The 16295-nt window shown below is 40.9% G+C and overlaps 1 protein-coding gene across 10 annotated transcripts in view; it reads left to right on the top strand.

Moving 5' to 3' along the window:
* Positions 1 to 16295, top strand: part of MSANTD1 (Myb/SANT DNA binding domain containing 1) — a 50048-nt gene that overhangs the window by 20862 nt on the left and 12891 nt on the right. For 7 of the 10 annotated variants that reach the window (XM_080590606.1, XM_080590604.1, XM_080590609.1 and 4 more), the window contains one exon: positions 7371 to 7635. In XM_080590606.1, coding sequence (XP_080446732.1) covers positions 7371 to 7635 — 265 coding nt within the window. Of the gene's footprint in view, positions 1 to 3402; positions 3839 to 5205; positions 5459 to 7006; positions 7254 to 7370; positions 7636 to 16295 lie in introns of those variants that run through there. The other 3 variants (XM_080590611.1, XM_080590610.1, XM_080590605.1) reach the window with 3 other exon arrangements.

Genomic DNA, 16295 nt, shown 5'->3' with positions numbered 1-16295 from the left:
ACATCTTTTCTTTCAAGGGAGATTCAGGAAATTGGGAACTATGTGATTTTATTCTTTGTAATCTGATTTGTTGCTTCCTTTTCAGAAAAGGAGCGTGTCTGTTACTACATATTGCAGGGTTGCTCCATATGCTAAGAACTTGCAAATGGTTTTTTAAGAGTAAGCAAACCTTGGAAATGCTCTGCTTGCTATAAATTGAACTGGGAGTATGACACACACACAGAACTGATGTCTTTGCTCCCTGTACTATATAACTAAATTTTAAAGAATATTGTCTGTCTCTCCTTCTATGCATGAAAATTTAGGAACATGCATGACTGTTAATCCATCTCGTCTGGCATCTGCCTCTGTATGTTGTCAGTGACAGGTATTTTGGGAGTAGTTGTTTTTAGTATACAACCTGGACATTTTTCCAGGTTGTGTACTATGTGTGTATATATATATATATACAGTTGTACACTGTGTGTGTGTGTATATATATATATATGGGAATTTTTTCCCTTATAGAGTCTGAAATGTGTTTGTGTCCCTGCTAAACTTTAAAAAGAAAACAAAATTTTAGTAATGTAATTTTTCATCTAATTACTACCAACATACCATGGTTTCCCCAAGCAGTGAGATCCTTGGGTTCCCTTCAGTCTGAGTTGTTTCTTTTAAATCTCCACGTAATTCCAGTTCTCCCCCTTGTCTGTGCTAATGCTTCCTGGTCTGACTGGTCTCACCGCAAAAGCCCTGCTGAAGCCCCATTTCCCACCTTCTCTGTGTTCACCTCTGTTGCCTCGCTCCATCCTTCTGTCTCTGACTGAAGATCGGTGCAAAGCTGGCTTCCATGGTTACAACTAAAATAGGCAAAGGAGATTATTTTTGGTCAGAATCTGCCAGTTCAGCAAGATCAAAATGTTTTTGGGAAATGTTCTGATTGCAGAGAAATTCAAACGAGATGTGGCCTATCAAAACAAAATCAGAGACCTCTCCAGCTTCCTCCTCATCCTCTGTACCTTCTCAGACCATGATCCTGCCGGACTGCCATCAGGGAAACCTGCCACACAGACCCAAATGCCAAAAGGCATTTGCTTTGAAATGTTCATTTTTCCTGTTCTTTTGTTGTAAGTTTTAAATCATCAAAGTCTGCTCTGTGAAGCAGGCTTGCATTCCTCAGCCCTGTATGCCTTCCCCTCAGCCAGCTTTCTCCATTTCTGTTGTCAGACTTCTTTGCGGGCGTTAAACATTTATTTCAGATGTACGTAAAAGCTATTCAACCATGTGGTGGCCTTTGCTCTGTAACAGACTGCTCTCACTTGTCCCTCCTCGTCTATCCTGTTCCTACTCTTTTGTTTCCCTTGTGGTGTGTCCTAGTTAGCTTGTAGACCCTCTGGTGAAAGGGACTGTGAAACATGTACTGTAATTCCTCAGTCTGAATAAATTATTTTTGTCTTCGTAACGTGACCCCATGAAGTTTGGATAGCTTTTTGCTTCCTTCACAAACAGCATCATGTTGTTCCCCTATTAAACTTCCTTGACAGGTATTAGGACAGCATAAGCTGTGGTTTGTGTGTAGCTTTACAACACCGACCTAATGGCTTTGTGTTCACAAGCCTTATGTTTTTCTTAAGGTTCTGATCCCTTACAAACCCACATGACTCCATAACCCAAGGTGACCATAACCCAAGGCCTGAGTGAAGGGAGCATGGACCTCGTGAGATCCCAAACCTCACACAGCTGCCTGCAAGGCTCTTCCCTACCTGGTTTCCAGCACTCTCCAGAGCAATGGCTTTCCTTCCATGGACCTGCTGTTTTAATGGAGGTGAAAAGAAGGTAGTTTATCCTCCGTGATCGCCTGTCCCTGCCTGTCCCCTCTGGCCAAGCTTGGCAGAAGCAGTGGAAGAGCATTTCTTCTCTCGTTACATTTATCCCTTTCTGCAAATTGCGGTGTGCAGTGATCAGAGACACTAAGGACATAATTTTCAGTAAGCATCTCTAAAGATGGGCATTTTAGCCCTGAGAATGGCAAAATGTGGGGAAGGCGTCACCCTCCCAACATGTGCAGACAGCTTTTTTTGAGCTTAAAATGCAGTATCCCACTGCAATGCAAACACCAAATGCCTTTGTTTTTAAACAGATGCGTACTTTTATACCCTTTTAAACAGTTATCGTGTGTCTGCACTGAAGTAACCAGAGGATGAACATATGCTCTGCAGTGACCATCCTGCTTCAAGGTTTTGTTGCCCATGTGTGTTGCTCTCCTGCTGGCCCGGACTGGAGGGTTGCATGGAGCAGGGACGAGCCTGTGCCTTGGGCAACCTTGCTTTCAGTAGGGTGCAAACAGATTCAATCCATTTCTGATGGCCTTTTACAGGGATCTTCTCCTTCCAGCATCACTGCTCAGAGGCTCTGAGCCTAAATGGCCTGAAATGGTGTTTTCTTCCAGTGGTGCTAAAACCGGGACCAGTCTTGGCCAAGGACTTACGTGAACCCAAAGAAATGTACTTCCATTTCTGAAACCCAGATAGGCAGCTACCTTTGTCAGCACCTCTGTAGAGGCAGCCATCCATCTGGATTTCAGAAATAAGTTGTAGAAATGTCTTGGGCTGTAATGGAATAAATTCTTACTTGCCACGGGGTGCTGCCTGACTTCTGCTACCACAATCCCTAACAGCAGGATCAGACACGCTCTTGTGTAATCACTGTTTAATGACTTAGAATTTGTGGGTTGAGCCCTGGTAATTGACTGACTATAACTGTTACCTCCCCGCAAATGCAAGGGAAAAAACCCTTACCCCAGAACTTGGCGAAAGGAAGTTTTATTTGGCATGCATTAGTCCACACTTGCAAAGCTGAAGGCTGTATATGCAGTCAGTTAGCACAGATCACTTGAAGTATAGTCAACAGATATGTTAGGATTAGAGGAGTTTGTCTGATCTCTGTGATAGAAACATCTATAGGAGAACTTCATTAGATCTATATCTGCAAATTAGAAACCCTTCTGCCTGCTTGCGGTTTGTTAATGTGGTGGTAAAATTATCTAAGATTTGAGAGGTCTGGCTAAGAGGTTTATTCCAACTAGAAGAACGATGCTTTTGACCAAGAGTTAGCAGTCTGTGATTGTTTTCAGCCCCTACTTCTGAGCTAAGATACTACTGGAAGTGCTGCTCCTACAGGCTCTACCAAGAGCCACCTCTCCGTATCGTCACAAGTCCGCTGTTTGATTTCTTCTTAGCATTGTGGCAATCAGCTAGCTACTTGAGTCCATCCCTCCCAGGGATGGATACCTGGCTTTGTTCACACTGGAAAGATTGTTCTTCCTCACCTCTTCCTTTTTTTTTTTTTTTTTCTGAAACGCTTTTGTGATCACTTAGCAGAAAACAGGGGAGCAGAGGGGGGAGATGGTGGCTGAGTGCTCTCACACTAGGATCACAGTTAACAAAGCGTCTGTCTGACCTGTCACAGATTGTACTTGCACCTTTACGCTTGGAGTCCCAATATTCTCCAACGTTGTCTTTTAGATTACCATGAAAGGTGGGAGAGCTGTGAGAGCTATTATTCAAGCTAATATATAATAATTGCAAAAAAGGTAGGGTGTTTAGAGAGATGATATAAAGCACAGGTTTGTGAGAGGATCATTAAATTCATGCTCTGCTGAGTTCTTAGGAACAGGAGTGTGTTGAAAGGAGGGGCATGAGGGACATCCTCAAGTCCACTGAGGTGGGTGTTTGTAGGAATATCTTCTAGACTTGTCAGTGCAGCACCCATCAGAGGAGGGACTGGGCTGAGCAGGAGAGTAAAGAAAGCTTTCTCCTACAGATGGAAATTATCTACAGAGGAGGACTCAGGAACTCCAGTACGTATTTCAGTGGCTTCCAAGAGGAAATACATCCTTACTGAGGAGAACAGTAACAGCTTCAGCTGTTTGTAGGGCACTTAAAGCCAGGCTGGTCCTCAGTCCCCAGGAGGCTGATGCTGGAGGACTCTGCCATCAGCGGAGACGTCCAGGTGGGGCACGTGAGGGGTGCTGGCGCTCGGTGCGTCTCTGCCTTGGGTTTGGCGGAGGTGCAGCTCATCCTGCCAGCAGTTTTCTGCATTTGGTGACCAGCCAATCTTGAGGTAGATGACTAATCTTACCTGGCTGGTGGGTTAAACTTGCTAGTGGAGCTTCTCCTCCAAATCCCTCAGTTCTGGGGAGGGAGAGAGCTCTCCCCCATCACAGGGGTCTCTTCTCCCAGATGTTTGCCTGTCCTGCCTTGGGGCTCCTCCTGACTTGGTGGTCAGGATAGGAGGTTAGCATCTCCCAGGGATCGTGCAGATCTGCAGAACATCAGCAGGCAGGCACAGTCTGGAGAGGTATTTTTTCTCCTCCTGGCTCTGGTGAGGCCTGTAGGGATGATTTTGGGGATAAAAAAAGATAAAAATAAAGCTTTTCTTGCTTTCAGCTTCACATATGCAAACAGCCACTTTATCAACCCCTCAACATGTGTGCTTCGGCGAGGCAGAGGAGGCATGCAGAGTCTCTATAATTAATATCAATGACTTTCTCAGAGGAGGGGGTAAAAACTTGAGTCCTGGAAACTTAGATCCCCTTCTGGTGCTGAGGGGAGGGGAATAAGGGAGGCATTATTAGAAAGCATTTCTTTTATTTAACAAATGTTAAATAGCACTATGCCACTATATCAATCTGTCAATTACCGTAATAGGAACCAGCATATAGAGAAGCAGGAGATGCTTGTTGGAGAGGGCAACGGCGGCCTCATTTCTGCAGGGTTTGGGGGCCGGGCACGGCCCTGGCAGATGGGGAGGTGTGGAAGGAGCAGTCGCACATGTGCTGGGCACATGGGGCTGAGAAGAGGAATGTTTGTGGACCATCACGGGAAGAACTCGTTGCAGATGGGCAGGTTCTCTCCCACCCTGTCCTGGTGGTTGTGCTAGAAACTGGATTTGAAAAAATCTTTAAAGCAGAGACCGTGCATATCTTTATTTTTTCCTTCCCAATATGTATAACATGCTATAGGTTTCAGCAGTGTTAATCGATGTTTTTGGAATCCATGGGGTTTAAAAGCTAGAGGGGGCAAACAAAACTAGATTACTAAAGGCTGAAAGGCCTTTGCAAATAGTGTACAACGGTCCCAAACCAGACCCAGCTCTGTAACAAGAAGCCGGCGGTGTTTCTCTCTCAGACACCCTATTTCTTCCTTAAACTTGTCCTGGTGATCCCCTGCCGCTGGCTGCAGACGCAGTCAACAGAATTTGGTGTGTTTTTATTAATATAGATGCATGGAGCCCAAGGTTAAGTGATGGGAATTTCAAAACAAAACAATAAATTAATAAAATGAACGTGTCACCAGCTGATCCTCTTCTGACCACCATCTGTCCCCCGATCATGTGATGTCTCCCAGCTGGCCACCCAAGAGACAAACCATGCAAGATCATCCACACAACATATGCTGCTATTTACACATTTTTAAAGGTAATAGTTGCTAGGCTGTCATATTACTAGTTAAAAGTAGTTATTTGGAAGCTAGGGTTTTTTTTTTTTCCTTTTTTCTTTCTTCTTTTTTTTTTTTTTCTTTTTGAGGAAGCCAGTGACTCAGCAGGTATATTTCTAACGGAGACTTGTTCAGGGTTGGATCAGTGGAAGTTCCCGTGTACAGTGAACTGTACACAGTTCCCCCCCACACCTTGTTCTGTGGTATGCTTTTGTGCCTTTTTGTGATAAACAGCAGAATAAATAAAAAGGAAAGGCAACGATACTACAAATTTTATCGGTGTACCTTTTAGGAACATTATGTGCTCTCCTTGCCATCTCCAGGATGCAAACCAAGCTGTGCATTTTTAAACTATTGTTAAGATCAAGGATGTGGTTATGAGAAGACTTACAATTTATAGGATACTTAAGCATTAAGGATTGAGGCACAGAACATTTCCTGGGGATTAACGACTGACTGGGTGAGCCTCAGGCCATTAACCCCTGCCTGCCATTAATCTTCAGGAAGTGCCCTGCAGTGAGGTCGTTATTGCTGTTATATGCTGAAACAGAAAATAATAAGAAAGGTCCGTGTTTTATTTATTTATATTTTACGTAACGCAGTTATATTTGGACTGCAGGGAATTAACATCTTTCTCTCTAGCTGCTCGTACTGCTCGAATTAATACATTTCATGCATCTCACCGCTTTGTGAAGGATTGTCAGCTTGCACGAATGTGAGTGGGGGCAGGATTTGGCCCACTGCTCGTGTTGCACAATGTTTAATACGATGAATAAGTAAGTGGTGCTCCTCTGGTGTAACTGCTGGCAGAATGTAGCCCTATATAAAAATCAGCTCAAAATGCTTGTTTTACAGCAAAGCAATTTATTCACAGTTCTCAGGATCCTGCAGCCTTTTTTTAACTCATTGAATAATCCTTTTAGGTTCTCCATAAAGCAGGTGAAATGCTTCTGCTGCAGTCCTAAGGCAGAACACAGGCTGCATAAATAGCATCTAAATTACTAGGAATACAAAATACACATACAGTAATACATACCTACAAAGGCAAATTCATACTGACAGGACTGCAGTATGTGCTTATCAGCAGCAAAACATCTCAGGGAAAAAAAAAAAGTGCCTTTCTGTTAAAATTGCACATGCATTTCCCTCCGTATTTAAACACTTAAATAGCATTTTGTGCATGTGCTTAAAAACAGATGCGGGCACCTTTTTAATGAGGCTGCCTGCTTCAACATTTATTAGCTTGGAGATGTATAGTTTCCATGAAGCTGGCTGAAGCTTTTTTTTTTTTTTTTCAGAATATCTTTGCAAAAAAAAAAAAGCTTTTTTTTTTTTTTTTTTTTTGTGTACATGGCCTCAGCCCTTGCAACCTCCTAGAGAGTCTGTCAAGGCGCAACTTAAAAGCTCGTTCAGGCGACCATGACCCCCTGCTAGCAGATTGTCTGCCTAAAAGGTAAGGGAAAGCTAAAAAAGAAGTAGAAACTTAAAAGTGGCTTCTCAAAGGCTGCATAGATCTTTTCCTTTTTTTTTTTTTTTTTTTTTTTTGTTAAACCTAAAGTGTTTAAAAGCTTTAATATTGATGGCCTGTCAACTTTGTCCTGATTCTTTGGCTTTCAGTTAAAAGGTTTTTGTTGTTGTAGCTTATGCAGTTGCTCTGTTGCTATGGAAACGTGACATCAAAATGACGTTTCTCTGTTTAAAAGCTTTTAACTAAATTCCTGCCTGTCAGATGTAGGCCCCATTTTGTGCACTCAAGCTTCAAGCTGTTGCAAAAAGGTTTCATATGTTCTGTTGTCATTCAAATTCTTTATCCACATATGCATGTCTTGCACTACAAAAACCTAAGCTAAAAACTCAATCTATATTAAGTGTCCTCTTTTAAAACCCTTTTAGGTCAGTCAGCAATGGCTGCAGCAGAAATTCCCAGTTACATTGTCTCTTCTCAGACTGAGAAACACAGAAGGGCCAGAAACTGGACTGATGCAGAAATGAGAGGTTTAATGCTGGTCTGGGAAGAATTTTTTGATGAACTGAAACAAACTAAAAGGAATGCCAAAGTTTATGAGAAAATGGCTAACAAACTCTTTGAAATGACTGGAGAAATTCGCCACGGAGAGGAAATAAAGATAAAAATTACAAATATGACATTCCAGTACAGGTAAGCTTCAGTTAATTCTTTTTATTTTAAGAGATTTTAGCAGGGGCAACGCAGTGGTGTTTGCTTTTCAGAAGGAAGTATCCTTCAGGAAATCTGTAGATAAAAGATTAAAGATTGTTCATATCGCTTTTAAAATTCTCTCTTGCCAGTGCTGTTACGTCATTGTTAATTTTTCCCCCATTTCATTTCAAACTCCGGGACAACTTTGTTTCTTTATAATTAACTAGCATTGTTATGGTGTAGAGGGATAGAAATGCATTTAGTGGGAAAACAGATTTTTTTTTTTTTTTTCTTCTCTTTGCTGAGGGGACTGATTGTGTGAGCTTGGCAGCAGCTCCTTGCAGGGAAACTCCTGCAGTTTGAAGTGACCAGTGAGGATCGGCATTGCAAGGCAAAGTTTTCTTTTTTTTGGTGTTTTATTATTATTTTTTTTTTAATACAAAATAATGTTTTTGGGGGAATGAAGCTCCTGGATTTTGTTACTGTGAGTTGAAGGGTTACACTTCACGGGGCCAAGAATAATTGAATGCCTTCTTGCCGAGTGGCACACATTGCTATAATTATAAGCAGCACCAGTGAAAGAACGATCATATCTGCAGCGAGGGAATCGATGTGCACCGTCAATACCGCTCCCAAAGAGTTGGGGGGAGGGCAGAGGTGGCTACAAGGAGATGATAAAGAGCAGGCAGTGTCACTCAGGAGGGGAAGTTGCCTTTAAAAATGCGAGATGCTTTTTTTTTTTTTTTTTTTTTCTAGGGGAAAAAGAAATCAGAACTAAACAGGAATATTTGCATCTCTCTATTTTAATTTTCTTTTTTTTTTCTTCTTCTTTTTTTTTTTTTTTTTCTTTCTTATCTCTGTGAGGCACAAACTGCCTCGTACTGGAAATCCTGAGTGGTGATTTTTTCTATGTGCTTGTAATGCAAGAAAATCAAATATGTGACTCTTTTATTTAATCTCTCCTCAAAGCTCGTATTAATAATAAAAAAGGTTATTACAGCAGGCAACCATGTTAAAACTGCTTGCTTTTTTCTCTGAGGCAGCCCTCCTGTATTTAATGCAGAGACTGCTCATCATGTAGAAAACTAGGGAAAATCCTGTAAACCCCTTAACTTTGAATGTCCTTCTTCTACATTTGTAAGATCCACAAGCGTAATCTTTAACATCATTTTCCATAACATTAAATCCATGTTTTGTAGCAAATGTCTCCAAAATGTTTCGCTAACCCTGTTGCAGTCCTTGCAGTTTTTTTTTTCACCCAGACTGTAAATGAGGAAGCTGGAAGTAAGTTAAATTTTTGCCCTGCATCACCCAGCAATTCACACTCAGATGAAGAATTAGAAGTCCTGAGTTGTTGGCTTCCAGGCCTTTGCTTAGTCTGCTAAATCTGCAGTCCTCCCTGCTGAGAAATACATCTCACAGCACCGAGATTTTACAGGTGTCTAGCAACACCGCACAATATTTAAGTGCCATAATTGCCAAGTGTAATAGGTTATTTCTGTCAGCCTTTGTTCCAAATTTTCAATGTTGTCATCAGTCAGACTGTCTCAGTTTTTCTAATTAATGTTTTTGCTTTAAAGTTGCAGTGGGGGAAGGGAAGAAATAAAATCACTCACAACCATACAGTGTGTGTGTGTGTGTGGAAACACAGCACTTTTAAAAAATTCTTATGATGTTTCTGTGAACTTCAGAGATTGCTTCTGTTGCATGTTGTCATGCTGCTTTTCTATAGTGCAGTGCAGTGCATTGCAGCTCCTTGCTTGTTGATTAAGATGCAAATTTATGAGAGTTAGAAAACTGCCTTGCACTATCCCTGTGCTGTTTCATTTTGTACTCTTGGATTTGAAATGCATCTTCCTTATTGTTTGTTCCCATCCAAAGCACGCTTGTGTGCTTTGCTTTCAAGACGAGGTGATAGAAAGAATAGGGACAAACACAAACTGTGACTTACAACTCATAGTTTTCTGGAGGCTTTTTGTTGGCGTGTGAGGGTAGGAAACGTGATGAAACTAAATGATGTTAGTTGCCACTGACTGCTGGCTTTGCTTTGAAGCATCTGAGTTTTAATCCACATTTTGGTGCCTGGAGGATACTTGAAGATGCTTTACCTTAGTGTATTTCCATGCATCACTGCTGCGCTGTGGCATAAAGCGAAAAAGAAAATCCTGAAAGTGGGTAAAATGATCTATTTCGGGACAATATTTTGTAATGATTACGTAGATTTATCAAGTGTGACATGTGAGCACCAGTAGCAGGGCTGAGGGGGTGTTCTGCACCCAAGTGATTATTTCTTCCCACTCCTTCAGGACCTCTTACTTTTTTACACAATTCTGTAGTGTCACAAAGGTGCTATGGTCTCTACTTTGATAGTCAGAAATTAACCAGATTAGAATATTTAATCAGGTAATAGTGTTAGTTAGTGGTGAGCCATGATTTCATAAGGGAAAATAAATTTTTTGTCCTACAAACTATGATACATACATATGCACATAAACATAAACATGCATAACACATACATAAGCATATACACATATATGTATATATTGGCTGTAAAAGGAAAAGCAGTGCTTGAATATTTTTCCTAGTTCAGTTAGCAAAGTTCAGTGGTAAGTGTCGCTGCTGGCATGTCACATCCTGGAACATCTCTTGAAAAAAGTATTAATGATCTGAAATATTAAAGGATCTAAAATAGTAAACACATTTATAAGGAACACATTTATAATGGTGAACACATTTATAATGTGCTTTCCTATCTGAGGATCCCATAGCATTTTGAAATCCAGTTCTATATTGTTTTGCTTATATTGCCCAATGAAAGCCATTACTCATGGTGCAGAAGAAGTCAAAGCCAGACAAACATATACATAGGCAGGGGAGGAGCATTTCTTATCCAGCAGTTACTGCAGTTGCTGCAGCTAATGCAAATTTATTCATGGTTATGGTGGCCTGGAGCTCAGGCTGGGCTAGTAGCCCAGGTGTTCTCCTGGGTTTGTGGGTACATTTTTTGATCCTATGTGGAATGCTGTGCTGCCAGATAAAGTTAGTTCAGGTGTAGTTCAGTGCATGTGAGCTTCTGTCACAAAAGCAATTTTAGGATGATCATATCCCATTCCTCCACATCTGTGGTAAAAACATTGTAAAAATGTTCAAATGCCTTTATATAAATCTATTTTATGTCATTATTTCCTCCCTGAATTCTCATGTTTATTTCAGACTGCCCTATATTTCAACAAGGTGACAAGAGAATGAGAAGATGTTTAGAAAACATGATTAGGATAAGATGTGGAAAGCTTTCTTTATTGAGAGAAATGGAAAAGTCTGTGACTCACTTGGAAAAGAAAGCAAAGAACTAGGAGGAGTTCTAGGGGTGCATGAAAACATACTGCACTATTTTTGAGAATGTAAAGCAGATATTCCTTTTGCCATAACACAAGAAGTTATTTGTTGAAATTGTAAGGCAAGAAATGTAAAACTAGTTCAAGCCATACAAATTTGTATTACACTGCATAATAAGCATGTGGAACTCATTACCACTGAAAATCACTGAGACCAAGAGTGGTAGGTTGTTTTATTATTATTATTCTTACTAAAGATTAGATTTATTAAATAAAAATACAGACATTGTTTGTCTTCAAATTAGGGTCATAAAAGACAGTGGGTTTCAGGATATTACTAGCAGTCAATGGAAAAAGAAGGAAATATCGTTATGTCACCCAAAAAACCTGTCCATCAACATGTTTTTGAAGTATTTAGTACTGACTTTGGTCAGAAGTGAGGCAGCGGGATGATGATCTGGGAGCAGCTCCTGTATTCCTTTTCATTGCCGTGGTCCAAGAGCATTTGGAAGAAACTATTCAGGAAAAAATATACCATATCCTGAAGTAATTCCTACTGCAGTTTCAGTCTGTTAAAGGGCGATTTAATCCACCGTGGAAATTACTTAACTTGTCTGAGTGGAAAATTTTGCACAGGTGGAAGGAAAAAATTTGTTGCAGGTGCATTTGGGTAAGATTCTGCATTTAGGAACTGAACTGGAACCTGAAATATTTGCTGTGGATAGAGCAGCCACCAGGTTTTTAAAGTTCAGTTTTAAAGACGCCTGGGTAACGAGCTGCATGAACATCCCTATTTATCTCTGGTGGAAGAATGAAAAGCTGAGTCAAACCTGCTGCAATCCAAAGTTATCTTTCTGATGTGCTGGGTATCAAAAGTTTTGCTGAGATTAGTATGCCATCTCTTGCAGTTCAGTTTTTTAGGTTTGTAGGATACTTGGGGCATTCAGTACACATAACCCTGTAATTAGTTCTTCTGAAAGAAAGCACTTTCCTGTCTCTGCTAATATAGTGATATTAATTCACTGCATATGTTGTAATATTACTACTGACATAACATGCACTGGCTTTCAAAAATAAAACAGGGTTTGCAAAGCTAACACAGTGGTCCTCAGTTCTGACCGATTCCCTCTGATGTTTAAAAATAAGAACAGTGTGAATGCCAATTTATTATTTTCAAAAACAACACCCTCCCCAAAACCTAGGAAACAGGATGCAGCTGTTTCTGTTTGATTTGAATCACAGTCAATTAATGTTAATGATTGGTAAATTTGAATCAGTCTCATGATTTGAATAAAAGATTAGTCTAATTTTTTATTTTCATGTGTACATGATAGCAATTAAACACTGTTGCTTGTGTAATTCATTGCTATACTCTATGACATTAAGCAAGTGGAATATTTGACCTCTGCTACACCAGACGATGAAATATAAGTGCATCCAAATTACTGCAGAAAGTTAAATTTGAATATTTTACCAGCTTTCTCTTTAATTTTAATAATTCAAAGCAGATGCATAACTTAAGTACTGTACTTTCATACATCTTTCTTTCCCTCCCCGTTGATTGGTTCATGAACAGTTGTTATTTATTATTTATTTTGAAAGCTTTTCTCAGAAACCCCAGGAGATGAATCTTATATCCATTCCTTAAGGCAAGTAGTAATATCAAATACTGTAATAATAAAAAAGCAGTATTGTGTTGAGCAAAGCGAAAAGAAGAAAAAAGGCAAGTTATAGATTACATTTTCTTTTTTTTACTGATGAAATAATGATTTTTAAAAACTCTCTAGAATATAATACAATAATTTTATTTTAGAAGGTTGGTAATAGGCACAGAGAATAAAGTCTGAAGAAAGGTCAATGGCAGCACAAATTACTCAGCTGGTGTCTCAGACCGTTCATTTTAGCAGTAGGACTTCAAAAAACATTAATTTATTCACTTCTCTGTGATAAGATGTGCAACCACCTTTTAGACTAACTGAGCAACACTGTTTTTCATACTTCAGATATTTGTCCACTGGAAACTTTGATGCCTGAGTTTTTGGAGAGGGCTCTCAGTTGCTTCTGCTCTCAGTTGGATTTTAATAGAGCCTTGTGAAACAGTGACAGGTCTAGATAAACTCAGCAGGAATTTATTTTGCAAGCTCTGTTGACTTTCTCACTTACCCCTGTTTCCTACCTAATTTTTCTGCCTGGCTCGCTCACTCAGGCAGCGATTTGCCCAGTATATATTTTCAAAGAGTTGAATGTTTGGCTTGTCTTCCTTTCTCATTTCCGAAATCTTGCGTCCCAACCTTACTCTTGCCCTGTTTCATTCTAGCTTCTTCATTTTTCATTAAAAAAAGCAAAACCAAAAAAAACACAAAACAAACCAACACCAAAACAAAGAGAAAAGCAAATTTACGTTTTGGATGCAACTGAGACCTGCTGTGATGATTTATGGTAATTACTGACTGAGAGCAGTAAACTCATCTTTGCCTTAGACTTCAGTTCTACCAGGGTTTTACTTACATTAATGCAGGCAGAAACTCTCAACTGTTTCTCTAGGTTTTCTTGTTTATTTAAAAATAATCAGTGAATCCTGAAACTTAATCTTAATATTGCCAAGTTATCTATTTGTTTTTTACCAGAAAGCTAAAACATCACTACTGTAGCAGTGAATGTTCTCACTGTTTTCCTCCACCTGCAGCATTCCTAGTTCTTTTCCAAAGTAGACACTCCCTTTCTCATTATCTTCTCATCTCTCCATCTATTTAATCATTTCTTTTTTTCTTTAAGAATGAGCCAGACTCCATACAGGTAGATGGTTGCTGCTGGTGCTGCTTTTAAGCTAACAAAATTCCCCTGCCAATCTCCTGGTGGTGATCACTTATTTATTTATTTTAGCCCAGAGCTATGGTAAGTTGTCAGAAGTGGAAGAATTTGTATCCATACAATTCATTCAGAGCCATAGAAATATCTAGTTTTATACAGCTCCAACCCTAAAGCTGTACGGGCAGATGATAAACTACAGCTCTTCCTTCAAAATCATGAGAGTGTTAGCAAAAATGGGGTCTAGGTGCACAGCTGACCTCAAACATAAAAAAGGTATTGTCCTATTTGGGAAAATACTTGTTCCTGAAAACTTTTGCTAAAGTAAAGACGACAGCATTTAGCTCAGGATGATATAATAATGATAATGGAAGACTATTTTTAGTGCCATTCTAGTGATAAATTAATACTTGAAATGTAACGTATTCCGAATGGTCATCAGGGCACTCTAATTAATAGTAAGATAATCCTACATGGAGCTGTCTTTATTTGGGGTTTAGACTAAATATTCTCTTAATAAAAGTTGCTTACTGGTACATTTCTACTACTTCATTAGCAGTTAAAGTATAAACATGGAAGATGTGGACCTGCTGCTGAAAGGGGTGGGTTATCTACTGACCACAGATGCCTGTGTTAAGGCTGAGGATGCTCAGTACCCTCTGGCTGGGTCCTCACTGCCCAGGTCTCCCAGGCTCTTGTGCCTGGAGCAGGGTTCAAGGAGCAGTGGAAATACAACTAGTGGAAAACTATTGAGTCAGGGATCATCTCTGAAAATTTATGAAGATTGAGGGAGATGCATGGTGGATGAAGAGAGGCTGCTGTAGAACCCATCTTCAGCAAGGGCAAGAGGAATTAAAAGTTGATCAGCTTCTTTTCAACTCCTGGGAAGATCACAGAGCAAGTCATCTTGGAAGCAATGTACAGTCACACGAGGGAGAATGCGGTGACTGGAAACAGCCAGGATGGATTTACTCAGAGTGAATTGTATCTGACTGACTCACTTGCCTTCTGTGATTAAATGGCTAGATCTGTGCATGATAGTAGAGCAATGGATGTTGTTTAGCTTGACAGGAGTAAGCTTTTTGACATAGTTTTCAAGATCATCCTTGTAACCAAGCTGGGATTGTAGAATCATAGAATATCCTGAGTTGGAAGGGACCCACAAGGATCATCAAGTCCATCTCCCGTCTCCACACAGAACCATCCTAAAATCAGATCCTATGTCTGACAGCATTGTCCAAATGCTTCTTGAGCTCCATCAGCTTGGTGCTGTGACCACGTCCCTGTGGAGCCTGTCCCAGTGCCCGACCACCCTCTGGGTGCAGAACCTTTCCCTAACACCCAGCCTGACCCTGCCCTGTCCCAGCTCCATGCCGTGCCCTCGGGTCCTGTCGCTGTCCCCAGAGAGCAGAGCTCAGCGCCTGCCCCTCCGCTCCCCTCGTGAGGGAGCTGCAGGCCGCCATGAGGCCTCCCCTCGGCCTGCTCTGCTCTGGGCTGAACAAACCAAGGGACCTCAGCTGCTCCTCATACATCCTCCCCTTTAGACCCTTCACCACCTTTGTAGCCCTCCTTTGGATGCTCTCTGATAGTTTATATCCTTTTTATACTGGTGGTCTTAAACTGCACACAGTGCTTGAGGTGAGGATGCATCAGTGCAGAGTGGGACAATCCCTTCCCTCAGCTGGCTAGCAGTGCTATGTCTGATGCACCCCAGAGTACAGCTGGCCCTTTTGGCTTCCATAGTGTACTCCAAAGGGGTGGACTACTACCTGGATGACAATCTGACTGGATCACTGGGCTCAAAGTGTGATGGTTAATGGCTTGTATTCTACCAAGAGGCTCATTCTAGGTAGAGGATCACAAAGGTCTATGCTGGGAAATGTCCTGTTTAACAGCCTGAAGGAACAGATATTGGAATGCATGCTCATGGTTTTGCAAATGATCAAACTGCAGGGTACAGCCCTCACAAGAAAGGGCAAGGCTGCCCTTCAGAGGTTTCTAGGTAAGCTGGAGAAATGGGCTGACACGGACCTCATGAAACTCAACACAGACTGGCCGGGCAGCAGCTCTGCAGATGAGGACATGGGGGACCTGACTGACACTAGGCTAAACACAAGACATCTGTCTGCCCCAAGAGCAAAGTAGGCAGAATACCATGCCTGAGCATTTCTTGTCTTTTTTTGGCACAATGTTTTGCAGTTCTGAAGGCTCAAACCTTGTCTGGTGAAGTCTTAATGCAGCTGTTGGACTTTGCTCTGACATGGTGGAGAAATGCTCACACATGGTTTTCTGTCTTGCCCATAGGGCAAGACCATGGGGAATGCATTGCAATGAACAGCTGGGGATGGTAATGTTTTAAAATAAATTGTTTGAATATATTTAGTGTTTCACAACATGGACAAACAAATGTGAAATGTAGACCTGGCTAGTAGCTCATAGTGGTATAATTGATTTGCTCTTCATGTGAATAGCCTAAACAATTAAACTAAAAATAATCAATATCAAGTGATGGTTGCT

This window comes from Anser brachyrhynchus, assembly GCF_964034855.1.
Source record: "Anser brachyrhynchus genome assembly, chromosome: 4".
Taxonomy (NCBI): domain Eukaryota; kingdom Metazoa; phylum Chordata; class Aves; order Anseriformes; family Anatidae; genus Anser; species Anser brachyrhynchus.
This window is presented reverse-complemented; position numbering and strand designations above follow the sequence as displayed.